At 46.0% G+C, this 17,532-nt stretch overlaps 1 protein-coding gene across 1 annotated transcript in view; it reads left to right on the forward strand.

Moving 5' to 3' along the window:
• Window positions 1-877: 877 nt before the first annotated feature.
• ITPR2 (inositol 1,4,5-trisphosphate receptor type 2) overlaps window positions 878-17,532 on the forward strand; it is a 337,337-nt gene continuing 320,682 nt past the window's right edge. The window contains exon 1 of the mRNA XM_074937228.1: window positions 878-1,361. Coding sequence (XP_074793329.1) covers window positions 1,270-1,361 — 92 coding nt within the window. The 5' untranslated portion in view covers window positions 878-1,269. The remainder of the gene's footprint in view (window positions 1,362-17,532) is intronic.

Here is a 17,532-nt window from a genome sequence, read left to right on the forward strand (position 1 = left end):
GCATTGGAAACACTGATGCCTGAAAGACAATGAGACACCCTGAAAAAGAACAGAGTAGGAGAAAATTATACATACTGTAGCACTGTAAATTTCCTCTTTTTCCTTTACTCTACTCTTCCCCCAGCCTGCCATGCTCTACAAGTTAGAGTGTGGGGTCAAACAGTCAGAAGGGACCCAACCAAGGGATTCACTGGTAAAATTCAGCCTGGGGAAAGTGTTGGGGGTAGGGGAACACAAGGATAACTAGTAAAGCTAAGGTCTAAGATAAATAATATGCCAATGATGTAAACCAGAGCCAGATCTACATATGGGGAAATCTGATGTCTGGGAGCGGGGGGCAAATGCAAGCAAGAAATTACAGCCCTGCAAACAACTATGCACCGACCTGGTCTCCCCTCCCCAGCCCAGAAGGGCTCCTGGCCCTGATGCCTAGCAGCCCTGGGTGAACCTCCTCACAGTGACTGGGGACCACACACACCTTTCAGAGTAACAGCCGTGTTAGTCTGTATTTGCAAAAAGAAAAGGAGTACTTGTGGCACCTTAGAGACTAACCAATTTATTTGAGCATGAGCTTTCCTGACACCTTGTTGCATTTCAGCTGTCTGTGTCTCCTGGCCCGCCCCCCGACGGGCTGCCGCGCTCTGATTGGCGGGGACGCCCGCGCGAGCCCCTCCTCCCGGGCGCTGAATGCGAAGCAGCCTTTGCAAAAAGTTCAGTGGGGGAGAGAAACTGTGAGCGCTTGAGGGCAGCGGCGGCGGCCGAGCCTAGGAGGGGGGAAGTGGAGGCTGGAAAGAGAACCGAAGAGGGGCTGAGGGAGGAAGCAGAGAAGGGGGGGGAGCAGGGAGGACGAGGGGAGAAAGTGAAGGGAGGAGGGATCCAGGAGGACACTCCCCTGCGCCCCCCATCCCGCAGAGAGGGAGAAGGAAATGAGGAGAGGACGGAGAAGTGCCGCAGCCCGGGGCAGATTTCCCGCAGCAGCGCGAGCTCCGCGGGCGGCGTGGTGAGAGGAGAAGGAAGCTGCTAGAGGAAGGCGGCGGCGGCGGCTCAGGATCCAGGCTCGCCCAGCAGCTGCGGGCGGCTTATGCCAGGCTGCGGCCACCGCTTCTCCCTTGGCGGCGGCTGCTGCTGCCGCTGCTCCGGCTTGGCAGACAAGCGTCGGGCTTCGATTGCTGCCGGGCGGCCCCTCCCCCTCGCGTGCGCTCCGGCGGCCCCCCAGCCCCCGCGCCAGGCGGTTCGGCGAGCAGGGGCATGAACTGAAAATGAGCAAAAATGTCTGACAAAATGTCCAGTTTTCTGTACATCGGGGACATCGTGTCCCTCTACGCGGAAGGCTCGGTCAACGGCTTCATCAGCACCCTGGGGTAAGGAACGGGCTGGGGTGTGCGTGGCTGCGGCTGCTCTCTCTGCGCAGCGCATGTAGTTGTTTTCTGGCAACACCCCCCACCCCCACCCCCACGTACATGTCAGGCTGTGACATCTCGCTGCAGGACAGGGACCCGTGGAGAGAGCATTACACATTGCAGCACAGGAAACAGAGGGGAGAGGAATGTGCTGTCTAGCAGCAGCAGCAGCAGCAGCAACAGCTTCACAGCCTTCTGTAACGAGAGAGATAAAAGTAGGAAGTGATGTAAAAAAACAAACAAAAACAAAACCAAACTTCTCGAAAAGGCCTGGGGAAGTAGAGCACTTTAGCAGCTTTGCTGGCAAGAGGCTGTTACACAGCGACACTTTCTTTTATTTATTCTCACACTAGCCCTTCCCTCCTCAGCTTGATTTACTAGCTAGAGCAGAAGCTGATTTTGTTAGGGAATAAGGTTAGCCCTCTCTGAAGTTCAAAATCAGTACATGGAAAGAAAAGAAAAAGTTTCCATGGGTTTTAAAAAAACCAAAAACAAGTTAGGCCTTTTTTATTTATTTATTTTTTTAAAAGGAGCATATCCTTCTTGGGGCTGTTGTTACTGAGCCAAACCTGCTAATCACATGCATTTGGCCAGTCTTGGGAGCATTCACACTTCTGGAAGAGGTATGCCCTAGCAGCTTTTTGTCATCCTTTTAATAATTAAACCACCAGCACCTGAAATCCAACAATCTGTTATATTTAAATACCTCAGGGCAGTGGAACTCTCCATCATAGAGCCTTCAGGATTCTAGAACCAAGAAGCATTGAGAACCTTCTAGGTTTTAGTCTGCATGAGTGAGATCCTGGACCCATTGAAATGGCAAAACTCCTGTGAACTTCAGTGGGGCCAGGATTTTATCGTCTGCCCATGCAAAACTTCATAGACCCAGGATTCCTCTTGACCCACCTCTGAGAGCGCCCTGGAGAAGTTGGTTAGATAACATGGTAGTAGAAAAGAATTGAAATAGAGTTTAAAACCTATGACTTCTTCTAACAACTTGAGTGTTCAGGTTCTGTTGTGAAATGGAAAAGACTAATTTCTTATTAAAACCTTATGCTTAAAATATTAATGTAGGCATCACAAAATATGGAACTTGTCTAGGTTTTCTGATTATCTCTTAATAAGTAATGCCATTAACATTTGTATCAAGTTGGTGTACAGGGCCCTGATCCTGAAAACACTTATTCACTGCTTAATATTAGGCACTTGACTAGACCCATTAACTTCAGTGGAGCTATTCAGTTGCCTAGAGTTAAGCATGTGTTAGTGTTTGCAGGATGAAGACCGGAGGGCCTCACTTTTAAGTGCTCAGCACCATCCAACTTCTGTTGAATCCAGTTGAAATATTGTCTAATGACTACAGACTCGCGTCCCAAAATTTCTCCCTCCTGTAAGGAGTGCAGCATGGGGGCTCTTTAAGATTGTATTTAAAAAAAACAAACAAACAAAAAACCCAAACAATACGCTTACATTTTGCAAGAACTTAGTTCACAGAGAAATCTAATTCTTTAAAACAAACACATTAGGAAAAGGGAATATGTTCATTATTTTTAACTTCAGCTACTAGTTCTACGCTACTTTGTACATCATACTTTACAATTGTTAATAAAGGCATGCAGGGGTGAAAACTTTGAATTTCTTGCTCCCCTTTGTAACCAACTTGTTAAATTTTTCAGCTGCACTTGTCTAATTACGTGTTTGTGTATCCATTTGGTGGTGGATTTGATTTGCCTAAAGTCGTTTCTGTTTTCAACATGGATCAGACATTTAATTCGCTGTGAATGATTTTTCCTGAATCTCTCTCTTTAAAAAATGACTTACTGAAGAAAAGCTACTTCAGTGAGTTGTCATTAATCTGAGTGTTTGGATCATCCTTTCTGTTTTATTTTGAAAAATATCCAATATAGAAAAATTCTACTGATGATGCATATAAAACGACATTGATAATACATTATTATGAAACCAGTATTGTTACAGTGACATGTCAAAAGGCTTTGGTAGTCCCCGCTGATGTCACTGGGAGAGTCAAAGCAGTGCCAGTGATTTTTTTTTTTTTTGGTAGCAAGTCCAAAGCAAATGTGTTCTTAATGATCTGTCATTAGAAATGTCTTATGGATTGTTTGAACCATGATTCCAATGGCACATATTGGAAACAAAGCAGCTCCAAACGTAGGAGTTCCAGTGTGGGTTGTTTTTTAAACAGTGGCTATTAAACATCAAGCACTATATTCAGAACTAATAGTTAAGGCCTAATCTATACCAAGGGAAGATAACAAAATTCACTGTTAAGGCTGTGACTTCATCCTCTGCTAATTAACCCTGTTGTGCCTAAGTGTTGCAGAACATATGTAAGGTTGCTCATATTCTGAGACTCCTACACCAGGAAACTTTGTGGTGAAGAAAGGATGGAGTGGAAGCTTTAATAATGAATTTCTGTGGTTTTTGTCTGTCACTTATTTGTATAATGCTATTGGAAGGCAGTTGGTGTTCATTGTCTTTCATACCTTTCATCTTAAACTTCCTGTTCGCTCACTTCGTTTGCTTGCAAACATCTTTCCATGAGGTATTCCTCCCTGTGTGCATTTTATGTCTTTCCCCTTCCACTTACAACTCTGGTATTCATTTCACATCTCTGTTTTGCTGACTCTTGGAATTTTAAATCCCATCTCAAAACTTCTCCTGTTTTCTGCACCTTCAAATAATTGGATGGCTCTTTCTGTTTTTGCAAGCTCTGTATTTCTTCTCAGAACCTCTTGTTGAATTGTTTGGGTCATAGTGCTAGGGCTGCAGGTTTGTCACTGTGGTAAAAATGTCACAGATAGGATGATTTTTCTGTTTGTGACTTTAATAAAGCAGTGTTTCCCAAATGGTGCCTTGCTAGGGGAGGTTTGCTGGAGGAGGGGCCAGGTCAAATTTGAGTGAGTGGCACTGGGATGTTGGGCAGACCTGGGAGTATTGAAGTTATGATACCCTATAATATGTTCTGTGGCAGTGGTTGCAGTTATTCCCTTTAGGTTGGTAGCAGCTATGCAGGGGTAGTTTCACCAGTAATAGTTTCTGGGAAGAATTCTGCTAGGAAATCTGTCCCGCTGAAAGGGGAACGAGCTGTGGAGTGTGGTTGTTCCTGAGTTCCTTTCCCTATTTACCCCCAGGTCTGTCTTCCATCATTCAGAGCAGCAGAGCCTCTTTCATATACAGGTGCTTCTTATGTGTCTGGAGAAAGTGGGGAGCAGGCAGTGGCATTGCTGTTCTCTTCACCTGACTGATTTGGGCCCTCATTTCCACATTTTGTTACCATCCAGACTGCATAGCAAATGGTAGCCGTGTAGCCCAGTATTTTCAGAGCCAGTAGGAGAGGGAGATAAATTACCTTGTCACCCAGTGTCTGGGTTATTATATAGTCCACCAGGTAGCCTAACACGGTTGCAGCAACTTTAAATCCAGCTCAAGTATACTGATCGTGAAGAAAAGACTTAGTTCTGTTTTATTTTAAGCTGCCAGAGGCTAACTGTTCCTTAAACAAAGCATGAGTGAGGCAGATCTATAAATAAGACGTAAACGTGCACAATATCTCTTTAAGCAGGGAGGTCTGTCATGTAAACGGACATCGCTCCTTACAGAGTTGAATGAGCCAAGTAAGTTTGTGTGAGGAATGGAAGTTTTTAAGTGGATGCTTAATTCCACAGGTTTTTCTAAGGTGGGTGTTTTTTTGGGGGGGGGGGCTGACCCTCCCCTCCCTTTTTTTTCTTTTTCGCTTTCCACACTCCTATTTCCTCTGGGAAACTTTAATATATCTCCAAGGATGAGCAATTAAGATCAAGTTTGGGATCAGTTTAGTGCCTGGTACATCCTAGAGCCAAGAAAAGTGTATCCTGCACTTGCGGTGCGGATGGAGCTGATAAGCTAATGATCATGTAGGAGCTCTGGCACTTAGATGCAAATGATGGGTACAGTCTAAGAACCTAATTAGACAGCTAGCTGTTTCTCCCCTCGTGATTTTGTTACTTTATGAACATGAGGGCTTTTTTTTATTTTTAAACAAGAAGATCACATTGCAATGTAGTGGAGCTGGCCATGAACCAGAATTTCCATTCCATGAGAACACCTAGCATTTTGATTGTATTTTTTCTTTCCAAACCAGAACAAAAGGCTGAAATTTCCCACAAAATGAAAATTCTGAGCTATTTCAATTTGGGACCATCAAAATGCTTTGTTTCAATAATATTTCAATTCATTTTGTTTCCATTTTTATTTTATGTTATACATATAGGTATAAGTATACTATTGCAATTAATATTTCAATATAGTATAAAAGTGGAAATGAAATGAATTGAACCAAAAGTTTTGAGTTTGTCAAAGTGAAATGTTTTGACTTTTCCCTCTGAAATTTTTTGTTTAAATTGATACAGTCCCGTGACACGCTTTGATTCTGAAGAAACTGTGTTTTTCGACAGGAAACCGTTCCATCGACATTTTTGTCAATAGCTCTACAATTTAGATGAAAAAATCAGGAAATGTTTTCCTTTTTGTTGTTGTTTGTATTCCAGTGCTACTTTGTAGCTTCTACAAAGATAGTGGCCCCCTTGTGCTAGGCACTGTATGGACACGTAATAAGAGACGGTCCCTGTCCTGAAGAGCTTATAATGCAAGTAGCTAAGACACACAAAGGATGGGAGAAAAGAAGTATTGTTATTACTGTCTATAGTTTTGGAAAGAGAGAATGGAGGCACAGAGAGACTGAGGTCCGGATCCTCAAAGGGATTGATTTAAATGGGTATTAGATGCTGGTCACACAGGAAGTCTTTGATAGAACTGGGAAATGAGCCCGTGTCTCCTAGGTCCTAGTCCAGTGCCTTAACCATGAGACAAGTCTTCCATGTTTTAAGAATAAAATTGGAATAGTATATTATGAAAATTTTTATGAATGGAGAATTAAATTTCTGTAGTCTTCTGGTACCATGAGAAGAAAAAGTGTGTGTGTGTGCGCTTGTGGGAGGGTGGGGGCAGGCTGATGCTGATGTGGCTCGGGGGGCGATAAGTGCCAGCTCCCAGCCTGCTGGGTGGGAGGTTTGGCTGATCGATCCATTAGTCAGAAACCCAATGGGTACATGCCTGTCTAGCCTCAGTAATGCTGCTCTGTGCAACTGTAGATGGAAACCTCATGGAACATCGCTATGGAGTGTACTGCCTAAAAGGCAGCTCTTGGTGGGGAGGGGCAGGTAGAAGAACCCTAAAGAAGAGTAAAAATGGTGTAGCATTTCAGCATATACATATTTTTTCCTTTAGTTTGCTGTTCTGTGTTGTCTTTACCTGCTTCTGTTAGCTCCTTGGGACAGGTACCATACCTTTCTACACCTTTCATGAAGTCCCTAGCACAATTTCAGCCTAGGCTTTGTAAGACCCACATTTAGCATGATGTGGCTTTATTGAACCCAAGCTTTGTGCATAGACTGTATTGTTGGACTCTGGAGCAAAAAGGTCACGTAGAAAACTGAGTGTTAGTGGAACAGTGCTAGCTTGAGTACTACAAAGACCATGCAAATTAAAATTAGTAGTGCTGGTGGCCTGAGAGGAGTTATGGTATCAAAGTCATAGTGACCAAGGGTGCTTAACAATCATTGATGTAGCATACATACTATTCCCATTCCCTCCCAATCCTACTGCCTGAAAATGTGAGTGAGTGGTGAGGCACGTGGTGCACTGGCTCCTGTATTAATGAAGTTTTATTCTGCTTTTATGAACAAGAGAAATGTTAATACTTAGAATGAGTGACAAATCAGTATCAGGTGCAAGTCTGGTAGTTAGTGATTTCAAGCTGTCTAGAGTGGCTCACAAGCATGAGTGCCAATCTCATGGAAAAGTGGGTCAGGTAATATCTTTTGTTGGACCAGCTTCTGTTGGTGAGAGACAAACTTTCGCACTTACACAGAGCTCTTCTTCAGGTCTGGGAACCCAACTCAGACTGTCAAGAAACAGGATCCAGATTGGTTGTGTGTTCTGTACTTAGATTTCACCAACTAAGTGGCAAGTGAACTCCCTCAGGCACTATAACAGCCTTAACATGGAGTCAGTCAGTCCTCTTGGGCACGCTTCTGTCTTGCCACCCAGGCAAGCCTGCCTTTGTGATAGATGGTCCCTTACACCAGAAAATCACAGCAATATTTAGATTACTCCCAGTTCCAAAGGACCCGTCACTTATCCCAAGTCAGTTGCACTTCAGATCTCAAACCAAAAACAATGTTTGTAGCCAATCATATAATGCTAAACTAAAGATTTATTAACTAAGGTCAGGTCTACACTATAAACTTACATCGGTATTACTCTGTTGCTCAGGGGTGTGAAAAATCTACACTCCTGAGCGATGCATTTATGCCGACCAAACTCCCAGGGTAGACCGCACTATCTCCAGAGGAGAGCGTCTTCCATTGATATAGCTATCACCTCTTTTGGAGATTAACTACACCAACGGCAGAAGCTCTCCTGTTGGCATAGCAGCATCTTCATTGAACCGCTACACAGTAGACCTGCCCTAAGAAAAAGAAATAAGACTTATTTACAAGGTGAAAGCAGGTAAACATACGCACAAAAATGAGAGAGTCTTAGGTTCCAAAAGATGATAATAGCTGCTGTAATATGCAAGGTCTGCATGTCTTTTAGGGCTAAGCCAAGCAGCTTGTGGTTCCCTTGCTCATACTTAGAAATGTTGCCCTCTCCGAATTCCAAGCAGCAAAGTGATAACAATTTCTCCTTAACAGATATTTTAATTCTCTTCCCCCAGTGTTCAAGCTGTGTTGGGACGCGGGCCTTTGCACATATCCTCTTCATGGGTGTGGGGGAAGCAGTCAGCAAAGTCTTGTTCACTGATGTTCCACAGTGGTTTGACTGGTAGGCCTTTTGCTGGGAAGGAGACACCACTTGTGATAAACTAGTATTTCACACTTGGTCAGGCTTCTTGGTTTACAGTCTTAGCAAACATTTTTGATAGTTACAGAGCAAACACTTACGTGCTACCTTATAACATCGGATACAGATATTACAAGTAAGAGTAATACATGTAGCATCCTACAAGTATTTCTTAAAGTCTAAACACATTCTTATAACTCTAATACCTATTTTAACAATACCAAGACACAGGTGAGCCAGATTGGTCTCCAGCTATGAATTTTTCAATGTTCAGTGGGGGCTTGGCATAAGCTGGCACCTTGTCTGCCAGTGTCACAAGTGGTACAAATACTCAGAATTGCACCCATAATTTATTTTGCAGGCACAGTTTTATCAAGGCAAACAGCAGTCCCCAAAAAGGAGAATGAGTCTCAACCCTGCTGAAAACATATGAGTCTGGGGTCAGAGGGTGTTTTATTCTCCAGGCCCTTTGAGTCACTGCCCTCCATGCTGATAGTGCCAGTGGAGGTGCTGATTTCGAGGGTGCATTTTGTGATAAAGACACTTGTTTGCTAACAACTTTCTTCTCGCCAGGGCCAGCCTTACTGAAAATGGTGTCCTGGGTGAACTTGTATTTTTGGCACTCCCCCTCCCACCATCACCCCGGCTCCTAACACCAACACCCCCCCCCACCGGTCACCTCCGGGCCATTATCTATACTTCATATGGAATGTCCACAGGAAAGTCATTTCAGTGTAGACGGGCATCTCCCATGGTCCATTGTGAGTTAAGTGTCCCTTGATGAGCTACTTACTTTGACTAGTTTAAGAGTAACAGCCGTGTTAGTCTGTATTCGCAAAAAGAAAAGGAGTACTTGTGGCACCTTAGAGACTAACCAATTTATTTGAGCATAAGCTTTCGTGAGCTACACTTCATCGGATGCAGACTGTGGAAAGTGTAGAAGATCTTTTTATACACACAAAGCATGAAAAAATACCTCCCCCCACCCCACTCTTCTGCTGGTGATAGCTTATCTAAAGTGATCACTCTCCTTACAATATGTATGATGATCAAGGTGGGCCATTTCCAGCACAAATCCAGGTTCTCTCACCCCCACCCCCCACAAACCCACTCTCCTGCTGGTAATAGCTTATGTAAAGTGACGACTCTCCTCACAATGTGCATGACAATCAAGGTGGGCCATTTCCAGCACAAATCCAGGGTTTAACAAGAAAGTCTGAGGAGGGGGGTCATAGGAAAAACAAGGGGAAATAGGTTACCTTGCATAATGACTTAGCCACTCCCAGTCTCTATTCAAGGTGTGTCTGTGCGGATTTGATCTTGTGCTTTTTCAGGGAGTTTCTTGAGCAAATGCTGTAGTTTCTTTTGGTAACTCTCAGTGGGATCAGAGGGTAATGGCTTGTAGAAAGTGTTGTTGGAGAGCTGCCGAGCAGCCTCTTGTTCATATTCCGACCTATTCATGATGACAACAACACAAGATCAAATCCGTGCGGACACACCCCTGGAACCCCGACCTGGGATATTCTATCTACTACTCAAGATCCATAAACCTGGAAATCCTGGGCGCCCCATCATCTCAGGCATTGGCACCCTGACAGCAGGATTGTCTGGCTATGTAGACTCCCTCCTCAGGCCCCACGCTACCAGCACTCCCAGCTACCTTCGAGACACCACTGACTTCCTGAGGAAACTACAATCCATTGGTGATCTTCCTGATAACACCATCCTGTCCACTATGGATGTAGAAGCCCTCTACACCAACATTCCACACAAAGATGGACTACAAGCCGTCAAGAACACTATCCCCGATAATGTCACGGCTAACCTGGTGGCTGAACTTTGTGACTTTGTCCTTACCCATAACTGTTTTACATTTGGGGACAATGTATACCTTCAGATCAGCGGCACTGCTATGGGTACCCGCATGGCCCCACAGTATGTCAACCTTTTTTATGGCTGACTTAGAACAACGCTTCCTCAGCTCTCGTCCCCTAACGCCCCTACTCTACTTGCGCTATATTGATGACATCTTCATCATCTGGACCCATGGAAAAGAAGCCCTTGAGGAATTCCACCCTGATTTCAACAATTTCCATCCCACCATTAACCTCAGCCTGGTCCAGTCCACGCAAGAGATCCACTTCCTGGACACTACAGTGCTAATAAACGATGGTCACATAAACACCACCTTATACCGGAAACCTACTGACCGCTATTCCTACCTACATGCCTCCAGCTTTCACCCTGACCACACCACACGATCCATCGTCTACAGCCAAGCTCTGCGATACAACCGCATTTGCTCCAAGCCCTCAGTCAGAGACAAACACCGACAAGATCTCTATCAAGCATTCTTACAACTACAATACCCACCTGCGGAAGTGAAGAAACAGATTGATAGAGCCAGAAGAGTTCCCAGAAGTCACCCACTACAGGACAGGCCTAACAAAGAAAATAACAGAACGCCACTAGCCGTCACCTTCAGCCCCCAACTAAAACCTCTCCAACGCATCATCAAGGATCTATAACCTATCCTGAAGGACGACCTATCACTCTCACAGATCTTGGGAGACAGCCCCCCAACCTGAAGCAAATACTTACCAGCAACCACACACCACACAACAAAACCACTAACCCAGGAACCTATCCTTGCAACAAAGCCCGTTGCCAATTGTGTCCACATATCTATTCAGGGGACACCATCATAGGGCCTAATCACATCACACATTTGTCCTGTAATAGGTGACTTCTGGGTACTCTTCTGGCTCTGTCAGTCTGTTTCTTCACTTCAGCAGGTGGGTGTTTTCTAAAGGGATTTAGGCACTTAAGCAACTATATCCCATTGACAGTTAATGCCTAACTACTTTTAAAAATCAGGACCTAGCTGCATTGTGTCTCTACCTTTCCTACACGCAGGGGGAAGAGATTTATATAAAACACTTCTTACTCTCATAGATACTGTCTCTCCAGCAGGGCTGTTTACAGGTGCCAGCCTCATTGGGAGTCAAAGGTGATATGTAGAAGATTGGATCCCAGGGAAGGATGGATTAATTACAAACCAAGTTCTCTTTCTCCATGTGGGACTCATTACTAACTTATCTAAGGATCCTTAGATGCATATAAAACCTTTTTTCAGTTTTCTTGTTGTCATATGGAAGTTTGTGTTTGTGTTACGAGAGAACGGAGATTGACCCGCTGACCTGTAGTGCTAAAAGGATGAGTCTTGATATGTTGAGTTAGTCATTCTTATCACCAGAATCTGTTAGGCTTCTGTCCTCTGTTGATTTGTCGCAGATGGGGAGATATGTAAGACATTGAGCAGAAAGTTACATTTGCTTTGAAAAGGTAATTATTTCTTGCAGGAAAAAAAAACCAGATGCACTGGTCTATATAAACATTATTTTTATTATTTGAATTGCCATAGAACCTAGGACCTTAGTCAAGACCAGCAACACGTTATGTTAGGTGCTGTACAAAGACAAACAAAAAGACCATCCCTGCTCCCAAAGAGTGTACTGCCTGAGGGTATGTCTACACTACGAAATTAGGTCGAATTTATAGAAGTCGGTTTTTTAGAAATCGGTTTTATATATTCGAGTGTGTGTGTCCCCACAGAAAATGCTCTAAGTGCATTAAGTGAATTAACTCGGCGGAGCGCTTCCACAGCACCAAGGCTAGAGTCGACTTCCGGAGCATTGCACTGTGGGTAGCTATCCCACAGTTCCCGCAGTCTCCGCTGCCCATTGGAATTCTGGGTTGAGATCCCAATGCCTGATGGGGCTAAAACATTGCCGCGGGTGGTTCTGGGTACATATCGTCAGGCCCCCGTTCCCTCCCTCCCTCCGTGAAAGCAAGGGCAGACAATCGTTTCGCGTCTTTTTTCCTGAGTTACTTGTGCAGACGCCATACCACGGCAAGCATGGAGCCCGCTCAGGTAACCATCACCGTATGTCTCCTGGGTGCTGGCAGACGCGGTACTGCATTGCTAGCAGCAGCCCTTTGCCTTGTGGCAGCAGACGGTGCAATAGGACTGGTAGCCGTCATCGTCATGTCCGAGGTGCTCCTGGCCACGTCGGCCAGGAGCGCCTGGGCAGACATGGGCGCAGGGACTAAATTTGGAGTGACTTGATCAAGTCATTCTCTTTAGTCCTGCAGTCAGTCCTATTGAACCATCTTATGGTGAGCAGCCAGGCGATATGGATTGCTAGCAGTCGTATTGTACCATCTTCTGCCAGGCAGGCAAGAGATGAGGATGGCTAGCAGTCGTATTGTACCATCTTCTGCCGAGCAGCCCTGAGATGTGGATGGCATGCAGTCCTTCTGCACCGTCTGCTGCCAGCCAAAGATGTAAAAGATGGAGTGTATCAAAACAAGAAATAGACCAGATTTGTTTTGTACTCATTTGCTCCCCCCGTATCTAGGGGACTAATTCCTCTAGGTCATACTGCAGTCACTCACAGGGAAGGTGCAGCGAGGTAAATCTAGCCATGTATCAATCAGAGGCCAGACTAACCTGCTTGTTCCAATAAGAACAATAACTTAGGTGCACCATTTCTTATTGGAACCCTCCATGAAGTCCTGCCTGAAATACTCCTTGATGTAAAGCCACCCCCTTTGTTGATTTTAGCTCCCTGAAGCCAACCCTGTAAGCCGTGTCATCAGTCGCCCCTCCCTCCGTCAGAGCAACGGCAGACAATTGTTCCGCGCCTTTTTTCTGAGCGGACACCATACCAAGGCAAGCATGGAGGCCGCTCAGCTCATTTGGCAATTAGGAGCACATTAAACACCACACGCATTATCCAGCAGTATATGCAGCACCAGAACCTGGCAGAGCGATACTGGGCGAGTAGGCGACGTCAGCGCGGTCGCGTGAGTGATCAGGACATGGACACAGATTTCTCTGAAAGCATGGGCCCTGCCAATGCATGCATCATGGTGCTAATGGGGCAGGTTCATGTTGTGGAACACCAATTCTGGGCTCGGGAAACAAGCACAGACTGGTGGGACCGCATAGTGTTGCAGGTCTGGGACGATTCCCAGTGGCTGCGAAACTTTCGCATGCGTAAGGGCACTTTCATGAAACTTTGTGACTTGCTTTCCCCTGCCCTGAAGCGCATGAATACCAAGATGAGAGCAGCCCTCACAGTTGAGAAGCGAGTGGCGATAGCCCTGTGGAAGCTTGCAACGCCAGACAGCTACCGGTCAGTTGGGAATCAATTTGGAGTGGACAAATCTACCGTGGGGGCTGCTGTGATGCAAGTAGCCCACGCAATCAAAGATCTGCTGATATCAAGGGTAGTGACCCTGGGAAATGTGCAGGTCATAGTGGATGGCTTAGGGAATCCCATTGCAGCAAACTGTGGTGGGGCCATAGACGGAACCCATATTCCTATCTTGGCACCAGAGCACCAAGCCGGCGAGTACAGAAACCGCAAGGGGTACTTTTCAATAGTGCTGCAAGCTCTGGTGGATCACAAGGGACGTTTCACCAACATCAACGTGGGATGGCCGGGAAAGGTACATGACACTCGCATCTTCAGGAACTCTGGTCTGTTTCAAAAGCTGCAGGAAGGGACTTTATTCCCAGACCAAAAAATAACCATTGGGGATGTTGAAATGCCTATAGTTATCCTTGGGGACCCAGCCTACCCCTTAATGCCATGGCTCATGAAGCCGTACACAGGCAGCCTGGACAGTAGTCAGGAGCTGTTCAACTACAGGCTGAGCAAGTGCAGAATGGTGGTAGAATGTGGATTTGGATGTTTAAAGGCGCGCTGGCGCAGTTTACTGACTCGCTTAGACCTCAGCGAAACCAATATTCCCACTGTTATTACTGCTTGCTGTGTGCTCCACAATATCTGTGATAGTAAGGGGGAGACGTTTATGGCGGGGTGGGAGGTTGTGGCAAATAGCCTGGCTGCTGGTTACGCGCAGCCAGACACCAGGGCGGTTAGAAGAGCACAGGAGGGCGCAGTACGCATCAGAGAAGCTTTGAAAACCAGTTTCATGACTGGCCAGGCTACGGTGTGAAAGTTCTGTTTATTTCTCCAAGATGAAACCCCACGCCCCTTGTTTCACTGTACTTCCCTGTAAGCTAACCACCCTTCCCTCCTCCCTTCGATCACCGCTTGCAGAGGCAATAAAGTCATTGTTGCTTCACATTCATACATTCTTTATTCATTCATCACACAATTAGGGGGATGACTACCAAGGTAGCCCAGGAGGGGTGGTGGAGGAGGGAAGGAAAATGCCACGCAGCACTTTAAGCACAGCACTTTAAAAGTTTACAACCTTAAAATTTATTGAATGCCAGCCTTCTTTTTTTTTTTTTTTGGGCAATCCTCTGTGGTGGAGTGGCTGGTTGGCCAGTGGCCCCCCCCCACCGCGTTCTTGGGCGTCTGGGTGTGGAGGCTATGGAACTTGGGGAGGAGGGCGTTTGGATACACAGGGGCTGTAGTGGCAGTCTGTGCTCCAGCTGCCTTTGCTGCAGCTCAACCATACACTGGAGCATATTAGTTTGATCCTCCAGCAGCCTCAGCATTGAATCCTGCCTCCTCTCATCACGCTGCCGCCACCTTTCAGCTTCAGCCGTCTCTTCAGCCCACCACCTCTCCTCCCGGTCATTTTGTGCTTTCCTGCACTCTGACATTATTTGCCTCCACGCATTCGTCTGTGCTCTGTTAGTGTGGGAGGACAGCATGAGCTCAGAGAACATTTCATCACGAGTGCATTTTTTTTTCTTTCTAATCTTCACTAGCCTCTGGGAAGGAGAAGATCCTGTGATCATTGAAACACATGCAGCTGGTGGAGGAAAAAAAAGGGACAGCGGTATTTAAAAAGACACATTTATAAAACAGTGGCTACAGTCTTTCAGGGTAAACCTTGCTGTTAACATTACATACATAGCACGTGCTTTCGTTACAAGGTCGCATTTTGCCTCCCCCCACCGCGTGGCTACCCCCTCAACGCCCCCCCCTCCCGGTGGGTAACAGCGGGGGAACATTTCTGTTCAGCCGCAGGCAAATAGCCCAGCAGGAACAGGCTCCTCTGAGTGTCCCCTGAAGAAAAGCACCGTATTTCAACCAGGTGACCATGAATGATATCTCACTCTCCTGAGGATAATACAGAGAGATAAAGAACGGATGTTGTTTGAACGCCAGCAAACATACACTGCAATGCTTTGTTGTACAATGATTCCCGAGTACGTGTTACTGGCCTGGAGTGGTAAAGTGTCCTACCATGAAGGACGCAATAAGGCTGCCCTCCCCAGAAACCTTTTGCAAAGGCTTTGGGAGTACATCCAGGAGAGCCACGAATGCCAGGGCAAATTAATCCTTTCACATGCTTGCTTTTAAACCATGTATAGTATTTTAAAAGGTACACTCACCGGAGGTCCCTTCTCCGCCTGGCGGGTCCAGGAGGCAGCCTTGGGTGGGTTCGGGGGGTACTGGCTCCAGGTCCAGGGTGAGAAACAGTTCCTGGCTGTCGGGAAAACTGGTTTCTCCGCTTGCTTGCTGTGAGCTATCTACAACCTCATCATCATCATCATCTTCTTCGTCCCCAAAACCTGCTTCCGTGTTGCCTCCATCTCCATTGAAGGAGTCAAACAACACGGCTGGGGTAGTGGTGGCTGAACCCCCTAAAATGGCATGCAGCTCATCATAGAAGCGGCACGTTTGGGGCTCTGACCCGGAGCGGCCATTCGCCCCTCTGGTTTTTTGGTAGGCTTGCCTCAGCTCCTTAAGTTTCATGCGGCACTGCTTCGGATCCCTGTGATGGCCTCTGTCCTTCATGCCCTGGGAGATTTTGACAAAGGTTTTGGCATTTCGAAAACTGGAACGGAGTTCTGATAGCACGGATTCCTCTCCCCATACAGCGATCAGATCCCGTACCTCCCGTTCAGTCCATGCTGGAGCTCTTTTGCGATTCTGGGATTCCATCATGGTCGCCTCTGCTGATGAGCTCTGCATGGTCACCTGCAGCTTGCCACGCTGGCCAAACAGGAAATTGAAATTCAAAAGTTCTCGGGCCTTTTTCTGTCTACCTGTCCAGTGCATCTGAGTTGAGAGTGCTGTCCAGAGCGGTCACAATGGAGCACTCTGGGATAGCTCCCGGAGGCCAGTACCATCGAATTGTGTCCACAGTACCCCAACTTCGACCCGGCAAGGCCGATTTAAGCGCTAATCCACTTGTCAGGGGTGGAGTACGGAAATCGATTTTAAGAGCCCTTTAAGTCGAAATAAAGGGCTTCATCGTGTGGACGGGTGCAGGTTTACATCATTTAACGCTGCTAAATTCTACCTAAAGTCCTAGTGTAGACCAGGGCTAAGAGGGATATGTTGGGGCACAGGGGGAAGGAAAGTGGAGTGGCAGTTCATGATTTTTGCAGGGAGGGTAGTACATTTTAGTTATACGTTTGTTCAGTTTTTGTTGTTTTATGCATAGATGTCCATTAAAAATAGATTGAGAAAACAAAGAGGAAAAAAATTATGTTCTTTAAACCTTCATACAGACTGATTATAAATCAGATTCCATCTAATTATTGGAGCTGGTAGTATTACCTATACTTAAGATTGCCTAGCACTTCCCATTATGGATCCTGTTTTCAGTTTTCTGTAACTTTGCAAAAGTTTGACCATTTGGGCTGAAATATTTCATACCAGGTATTTTGCCTCAGGCTGATTTATTATTATTATTTTTTGGGGGGGTAGGTTTCAACTAAAATGCTTCAGCCATTTCAGAGAATGACATTAGGGAAGAATACATTGTTTGTACGATTTTTTGTTCTCTTTAACGTGGGCAACCATTTTGTTGGGAAGCTCTTTTGCTACCATGCTTTGGAGCAGAGTCTTGAAATTTTGGCTGAGGTGTTGTCCTAGTGTCAGGGATGGGCCTTTTGGAATCCCCATGAAAACCTGGCCAAGTTATAAGCCTCTGTTACAATTTGGCCACTAAATTCACCAAAGATTCCGTCTGTGGTGAGTATGCTCCAGACACTCACTGACCAGACTGGACCAGACCAGTGCTGACCAGACTGGACATTTTATCCCTGCAGAACAAATGAGCATACTCCATCCCAGGGCTACAGGGGTAGAGCCGGACTTTCCCTGCCATTGCTCCTCTCTGCAGCTGGGAGGGCCTGTGGCGTCAGACATGGAACTGAGAAGAGAGATGGTCTCTCTTGTGCTCTGTGCTCCCCCAGATGGGGCCTAAGTAGGAAGAGAAGGTA

The sequence above is a fragment of the Natator depressus genome, chromosome 1, assembly GCF_965152275.1.
Source record: "Natator depressus isolate rNatDep1 chromosome 1, rNatDep2.hap1, whole genome shotgun sequence".
Lineage (NCBI taxonomy): Eukaryota > Metazoa > Chordata > Testudines > Cheloniidae > Natator > Natator depressus.